This window comes from Galeopterus variegatus, unplaced genomic scaffold (assembly GCF_000696425.1).
Source record: "Galeopterus variegatus unplaced genomic scaffold, G_variegatus-3.0.2 Scaffold4705, whole genome shotgun sequence".
Classification (NCBI taxonomy): Eukaryota; Metazoa; Chordata; class Mammalia; order Dermoptera; family Cynocephalidae; genus Galeopterus; species Galeopterus variegatus.
In genome coordinates, this window is record NW_007730816.1 from 70,692 (window position 1) to 79,133 (window position 8,442).

General features: G+C 43.3%; 1 protein-coding gene across 1 annotated transcript in view; it reads left to right on the forward strand.

The window, feature by feature from the left end:
- Positions 1-8,442, forward strand: part of SH2D4A (SH2 domain containing 4A) — a 58,485-nt gene that overhangs the window by 9,225 nt on the left and 40,818 nt on the right. Inside the window, exons 2-3 of the mRNA XM_008588175.1 lie at positions 3,562-3,721; positions 5,255-5,426. Of these exons, the coding sequence (XP_008586397.1) occupies positions 3,562-3,721; positions 5,255-5,426 (332 nt within the window). The remainder of the gene's footprint in view (positions 1-3,561; positions 3,722-5,254; positions 5,427-8,442) is intronic.

Genomic DNA, 8,442 nt, shown 5'->3' on the forward strand with positions numbered 1-8,442 from the left:
AAAAAAGAAAAAAAAAAAGGAAAAAAAAAAAAAAAAAAAAGAATCTTCTGCCTTATTTATTTGTTTGTTTGTCCATTTATTTATTTATATGTAACTGCCCCCCACCCCCACCCCGCCTCCTGAATGAGGTATGTGCTTTTCCAAGTTTCCCTGCTTGGCTTCGTTCCCTTCCTGAGCTCATCTACGCTGGGGGCTTCAACAATTACATCTGTAAAGTCACTCCCCAATCCACACTGCCAACCTTGGCCTCACTTCTGAACTCCAATTCTGTATTTCAGATATCTGTGAATATCCCTATGTGGATTTCTAGTTAAATGGAAAAGAATTTATTCTACATTTCCATAACAGCTCTGTCTTACTCAAGCAAATTCATTATTATTATTATTATTATTATTATTATTATTATTATTATTTTGATGTCACTATTTCTATTACCCCACTATCCTCCCAGTTAGTGAGTTTCAAAACTTTGGCATTATCTTTGAGTCTTTCCTTGAATTCAGTCACATGGACCTTGCTATCTTTTTTAACATTGTCCTTTTCTGTACCGCTGCCCTCTTAGAACTTGGTTACCTCACTCCTGGTCTTTTCACCCCTAGTCTATCTCATTCTCTCCCCACATATTTACTGAACACCCACCTCATGCTGTCTTGATCCACCCTACATAATGATGTACGATAGAGCTTCTTAAATCACTTTTCCGATCCCAGCGCCAGCAGCTCAGAAATATTCATGGGCTCTTTCTTGGCTACTCAGATAAAGCACATGGAACTAATACTTTCTGAACAGTCATCGTGTGGCGGGCCTGTGATTTTATTACCTCTGTTTTATTATAGAGGGAACTCAGGCTCAGAGACATAATGTGATGTATAAATAGTCACAATACAAGTTAGTGTTAAAACTGGGATTTGAATACGGCTTTCTGGCAGAACTGCTGTTCAGGGCCTACATTTAAATCCTTTAGCCAGGTGTCTGGGACCTATGCAGTGTGGCCCCGGGAGTAATAAAACTTGGAAAGGGGTGGGAGGTTAAAGGATGCTGTTGGAATGATTAGAAGAGGAACCAACTTAGTTGGGAGGGCCAGGCATGCCACACATGTCCAGGTGACTTCTGACGCCTCTTTGGCTCTGGCTGAACCCCTAACTTCTCATTCCCCATGGCCCCACTCGATTCCCTTCCCTGATCTTTGGTCATGTTGTTCTTTGTGTCCAGCATTGAACCCACCCCTGCCCTCTGTCTGAATAAATTCCATACCTATCCTCCAATACTCAATATGAAGACCTTCTCTTCTGATTTCTCCTCTGTCCTTATAAAGCAACTTCTCCATTCTGGATCCTCACTGGACTTCACAGAAAATCTATTGTGGTTATAATGTATGTGCCCCCGACCCTCCAAACTAGGTTAGTTCTTCCCAAGCATCCTCATAGCATCCTTTAACACCCCTCCCCCCTTTCCATGTTATATTGCTCTTATAGAGTGCAAGTTCCCTGGTGAGCAGGGTGGGAGGGGGTCTGGTCTGTCTCTTTGTCTTTACCTGCATCTACCTCAGTGCCTGGAGCATAGTAGACATGTAAGAAAAAATCATCAAGTAAATACCCGATGCATTGCTCCTTCTCTCCTAGACTCCAGGTTACTGGCAGGGGAATGGCCACATCTGAATCATGGGTGGCACCTCTGGTTCTGCATCTCATCCATAGTAGAAACCCAATTTGTACTGTGTGGGGTGAACTTCCCTCCTGGGGGTATGAAGCCAAGGGTGTCAGAATGACTTGTCCTCCTTCCCGCAGCATCAGGGGGTGGTGTGGGACACTGGAAGCCTCCCGCTCTCTTTGCTTTCTGTCCCCATTTCCTGAATCTGTGATGCGCTCTGGGGACAGTGTCTGGGGAGGGCTTGGAGGACTGTCCTTGGCTGAGCTGCTGGGTCTCCTGGCACCTCCTCCTGGCTTCCCTGGCACTCTGCCATCTCTCTGGTGTCTTCTTCCTGCTGTCAAAAAAAATGTTGGTGGAGTTATTTAAGTGAAGGTTGAGAGATGGACTTAATAAACATATTATTAGCTGCCCTGAGAGAGTGTAATAAAGGAAGCTTTATGAGGTACGACAGCTTTCTAAACGTAATGAACCCTTTGTCATTTCATCAAAGAGCCAGAGCACACCTGGGCTGGCCCCCCTGTCGGTCCCCAGTAGGGCACATGGAGTTGTCTTCCCTTCTTCCCTGGGTGCCGCTTTCTCTATCTCTCCTTGTGAAAACGGCGTCAGGTCAGTTTCCTCCTGCAGGATACATTCACATCCTTTTGCAGTGAGGATGAGGCTGCTTTCCTTCTCCTGCCCCGAGTATCTCAGTTTAGAACTTCGTTATACTGTGGGAAGTGTCCACGGCCCTGAGAAAAGCAGCGCTGCCAAAAAGCAAGTCCGGCGCCGGCAGCTGCTTTTGTGATGTCTCCGGAGGCAGCTGTGTGAAGTAGGTCAACAGCACTCTGGGCAGAAGACACTTTAACTGCAAAGACACAATGCCAGCGTGTGTCTCTGACCTGTGCACATGTCCCAGCCTAATGTGCAGCCAGGAGCCCCGAACTTAGCACCACAGGCTAGTTTGAGGTCTGGGCTAGAACCAACTTGGGATCACAGTGATGCTGAGCAGGCCTGCTCTGGGGCCTTCAGCTTTAGGGACTGTGCCTCTTGGTCTCTCCTAGGTGTGCTCCAAGTTCCCCCCAGTTTCAGGGAGCATCACCTGTGTGGCCGCATTTCAGGAGCACTCAAAGGTTATACAACCTGGGAGGCCCATTGTAAACAAGTGTTATTTAAGTAGCTTCACCAAGTATCATACTACCTGGTAGTATTATCTCCTCACAGGCTGGTGTGAACTTCTGAGGCAGCCGTATAAGTAAATGATAGGATAGTGGTGACAGCAGTTAACCTCTGTTGAACTCCTGTTCCATGACAGGCACTCAGGGAAGCACTAGGCCTGCATGTCCTGCCTACTGCTCACAGCAATCCTGTGCAGTAGACATTAGTATTCCCATTTTGCAGATGAAGAAATTGAGTCTTAAAGAGATTTGTTCAAGTCACACAGCTAGTAAGTGGCAGGGCTAGGATGTGAATGCAAGCTGGTCTAACTCTAACATGCATGCTTGTTACCCACCAATGGAGCCTGGAAAGGTAGTGGAAACACCAAACCCTCGAGCAGCTGCATAGTTCTGGGCTACAGAGAGATTCTTAGACCTAGACTTATGAGGTTATGGTGTCTGATGCCAGCTCTTTTACCCTAAGGATAATGCAAGCAATGAGTGCCTTTGAATGAATGTCCCATTTCAATTTCTTCCTTTGCAAAATGGGCACATGCAAAAACCATACCCATAATATTTTTTCAAACAAATATTATTCCTGCAGCTGCTGCCCACTGCCCCCACTGCCAGTGCTACCTGTGAATGCTGCTTGTTCTTGAGCAGCTTGAAAGTACTTTGCCTCATTTAATTTTTTTTCCCAAAGACCCTAAATACTGACGAGAAACATAGTAATCCATGCCTAAAGATATGTTTAATCCGAATTTTATTTTGTCTTCAGAGAATGGTAAATCGGTCCATTGGAAGCTGGGAGCCGACAAGGAAGTCTGGGTCTGGGTGATGGGTGAGCACCACCTGGATAAACCCTACGACATGCTCTGTGATGAAATCATCGCGGAGAGGAACCGGCTGAAGGCAGTGCCCAAAATGAAGGAGCTCAGGTATGAGATCTGCAAATCAGCGAGAGACTTTAAAAACTCTCCAGACGTTAAAAATCACTGCAAAGATGCCCCTTGCTCACAGTGTCTGGTGGGAGAATGGGGTGGCATTTGAGGCTTTGAAGAATCATTTTAGATCTCTCTAGATAGTTTCTTTAGACTTTTGGTGTGAAGACCCTCACTCCCACAGTGCTGTCAATCAGCTGCTTTATTTCCCCACTTCTTTGGTTTTGATCTGTGTTAGTGTGTGAGTTTCCCAGTGCTCAATCGCTGGCATCACTGGGATTGACACAGACCAACAACTGAGCATTGGGATGTAAGAGGGTACTTCAACATGCAGAAAAATACAATTAAAAGATAATACGCCTCTTTCCATGAACATTTTGAAGTACCCCCGTATATGAGAAATGCAGCAATTATTCAAACTTCAGGACTTCGAAGAAGAAGATTGCTTAGATACAGGCAGTTGCATAAGCAGGTCCTTCAGGTACTTATGCTGTGCTGGGCGCTGGGAATTCAAAGACGATCAGGAGCTTCCAGTGTAGGAGGAGAAACAGGCAGACACACAACTAACTGCAGCCACTGCAGGCTGTGACATGTGCTGTGATTAAGGTCGGAAAAGAATTAAACATGCACAGGGAGGAGCCTGTCATTCCAGTCCACGGGAGAGGTGGAATCTGCATTGAACCTTTAGAGGTCAGGAGGGGAGGTGCGGGCAGAGGGCATAATCGAGCCCCCTCGACTGAACGTGAATGTTCTTTGGGGGAATGATGAGTTCCTCCCAATGTTTGGGGTGTACGTGGGCAAGTGGCTGGAGGCAGGGGCCATGCTCTCAAGTGCCCCGAAGGCGAGTTTAGGAGCTTGGACCTCATTCTGTGGGCATTGAGGAGGTTTTTGAATAGGGAAGTGACATAATCAACTGGAGATATAGCAAGGTAACTTGGTGAGAACAGCGAGGCCAGTGATGAGTCCTCTCTGCTGAGTTCCCAGGGTGGTCTCTGTGAAACCTGCAGTCTCTTGGGTGTCTGCTGTGGCTCTGCACGGTGGTGGTGACAGCCCTACTTTGGTGAAATGGAGGTTGGGACAGACATGAGGACCTCAGTTTGATTCCTAAGGGCTGGTGATGCTTCCCACCACCCTGTAACTTTAAAACTATTCGTGGACATGTGAAGATAAAGGAATTATTTGCTGACGGGTCATAAGAAGGCAGTGTGCTCTATCAGTTTAGCTTCTGAACCAGGACTTGAGCAGACCTGGGTTCAAATCCTGGCTGTGCCACTAGAGGGTCTTGGACAAATTATTAAATTTCTTCTAGCCTCCTGTAACAAAACAAAACTAACAATGCCTCTCTCATAAGGTTGTTGTGAGAATCAAGTTAATTTCTTTAAAGTACGTAGCAAAGAGCCTGGCATATTACAAGCACTTGGGAAATGTATCCATTGCTGTTTTTCATATAATTTAGATGGAGACATCTGGTTTGGAAAAACTGTCATGCTGAAGAATGTTTTTGATAATTTCACTTTTGTTTCTCTTCAGAAAAACCCCATCTGAAGAATTCACCGATAGCTTGAAAACGAAATCTCAGTACTATGATCTGCTTGCACCAAATAATCAGGAGACTTGGAACATCTGTAAGGAAACAGCAGGACAGGAGGAAGTGGGACAAGTGTCAAGACCAGCACCAGCCCCCGAAGAACGGAAAATCCAGGTGAGTCTTTCATTTCTGCCAATGGGCAGAATTTCAGAAATGGGGAAGATAAAGATATGGAAGCCTGAGATGAATGTAGCCGAACATCAGGATCTTAACATGGCTTTCCTGGGAAAAATACCTCACAACTTTAAGGTCTTGCTGTTCATTTCATTTTAGGGGATCTGGCTCACCTCCTACTTCATGAAAAAGATAAAGCGCTTTTTTCGTGGGACTGAAGATACTAAGAGAGAATTCTAGGAGTAAAATTTGGCAATTTAAGATATTTTCAGGTTTTTCCCCCTGTTACATGTCTTTTCTAACAGGGGTTGGCAGATGTTTTCTGTAAAGGGCCACATAATAAACAGTGTAGCCTTTGTGGACCATATGGTCTCTGTCACAACTATACACAAATGAATGAACATGACTGTGTTCCAATAAAACTTTACTTAACAAAGACAGGCAGAGGGCCGGATTTGGTACATTCATGATTTACATTATTTTCAATCAAGTCTTCTTTTTGTTGAGAACTCTAAACATCAGAACCTCTTTGGCTTTATAGATCCTGCCTGTGATTGTAGGGACAGTTGTTTCCCAAACACAGTAGAGTTTTATACTCAGAACTGGTATGAATTCTCTTAAGGTGATTTAAAAAGCTCAAACGTAATTTGCTGCTTGGATTATAGTTTGGAAGAACAATACAGCTATATTATGAAGTACCTTCCTCTGTCAGAAATTTAATTACATTGAGTTAACAGGGGAGTTGAAGTTGTTTGACTTCCATTCAGATCTCCATCCCTACACCACTGGTTGTGCGTGCTCTTGATCTCTTTAAAGCTGTCAAATGGGGATACAGATATCTGTCCTGCCGGTGTCATGGGCCTGGTAATACTCTAATAACTAACGTGGGTCAAGGGTTATTACAGGGCAAAGCTCACTGCTGAATGTCTCATTTAATCCTCACAACAACATTATGAACTAGAGACTGTTTGTATTTGTCCATTTTACAGGTGAGGAAACTGAGGCTAGGTATGGTCAAGCAACGTGCTGAAGGTCTTAGTCAAACCCAGGTCTGCAGGACCCCTAGGTCACTCCTAAACTATTAACTCCTTAACTATTAGCTCTCGTACTTGATTTCATTATTAATAAGAGGAATGTGAAGAAGCTTTATAAAGGGCTACAAATATGAGGCTCAAAATATTTAGGGGCACAAGATTCTAAAACTTGTTTTACATGCAAGGGTCAGCCTTGGGTACTTTCCTACACTGAGGCACTCAAGTTTCCCAGGCCTGCTTTGTAGTCACGTGTTTAACACCAGATTTCCTCTAAACAGCTCCCTTTCTAACAACCTCTAGAATGAATAACAGCAGCAACAACAAAAAACCTCTTTCAAGAGCATTAAGTATGCATGCTTATCTCTGCACTTGAATTACAATATTTTCCTGGAAAAAAAATTTCAAATGTAGGACAGAAGACTATAATAGAAATTAAAATAGATATCATGGCTGTTAGTCTTTAACCATCTCATAGACATTAGAACGAGAGTAGCATTGTTCCATTTCTTAGATGTCTGCTAAACAGTCATGTGGAAAGAGATTGGGTTCTTTCAAGAGCATTAAGTATGCATGCTTATCTCTGCACTTGAATTACAATATTTTCCTGGAAAAAAATTTTCAAATGTAGGACAGAAGACTATAATAGAAATTAAAATAGATAGCATGGCTGTTAGTCTTTAACCATCTCATAGACATTAGAGCGAGAGTAGCATTGTTCCATTTCTTAGATGTCTGCTAAACAGTCATGTGGAAAGAGATTGGGGGCAAGGAAGAAGGAAATATTTAGGTACAAGGAATATGGAAATAAATGGGTAAGGGTTTTCACATCTCTGCTTTCCATCTTTCCCCATGCTAGAGAAGATGCTGTCAGGGTCTCCCCTGATGTTTGCTGAAGTTCACTCTGACCTCAAAGTGCACAGGGAGGCAGATGATCTCCACAGCTAGTAAGTGCACTTAAACAGCAGGTCATCTGTCACTTGTACAATTGACTTAATAGTAGATTTATATTTTTATTATAAGCTTTGTGTTACTGAAGTGTATTGAGTAGTATCCCCCCCAAAATTTCATGTCCACCCAGAACCTCAGAATGTGAGCTTCTTTGCAATTCTGAGCAAAAAAGATAAAACCAGAGGCATTGCACTACCTGACTTCAAACTATACTACAAAGCTATAGTAACTAAAACAGCATGGTATTAGCATAAAAACAGACATATGGACCAATGGAAGAGAAGAGAAAACCCAGAAACCAACCCAGGTACTTACAGCCAACTGATCTTTTGACAAAGGCACCAAGAACACACACTGAAGAAAAGCCTCTTCAATAAATGGTGCTGGGAGAACTGAACAGTCATATGTAGAAGAATGAAACTAGACCCATACCTCTTGTCATATACCAAAATCAACTTAAAAAGGATTAAAGACTTAAATATAAGGCCTGAAACTATAAAACTCCTAGAAAAAAACATAGGGGAAACACTTCAGGAACAAGGACTGGGCAAAGACCTTATGAATAAGACCTCAAAAGCATAGACAACAAAAAGAAAAATAAACAAATGGGATTATATCAAACTAAAAAGCTTCTGCACAGCAAAAAGAAATAATTAACAGAGCAAAAAGATAACCTACAGAGTGGTAGAAAATATTTGCAAACTACGCATCTGACATGGGATTAATATCCAGAACATACAAGGAACTCAAACAACATAACAGTAAAAAAAAAATAACCTGATTATAAAATGGACAAAGGGGCCGAGCCCGTGGCTCACTCGGGAGAGTGTGGCGCTGGGAGCGCAGCAGCGCTCCCGCCGCGGGTTCGGATCCTATATGGGGATGGCCGGACACCAGCTCACTGGCTGAGCGCGGTGCAGCTGGTCTCAAAAAAAGACAAAAAAAAAAAAAAAAAAAAAGGAAAAAGGACCTAAAAAGGCTTTCCTCAAGGGAAGGTAAAAAAATGCCCAACAACAAAACGAAAAAAACCTCAA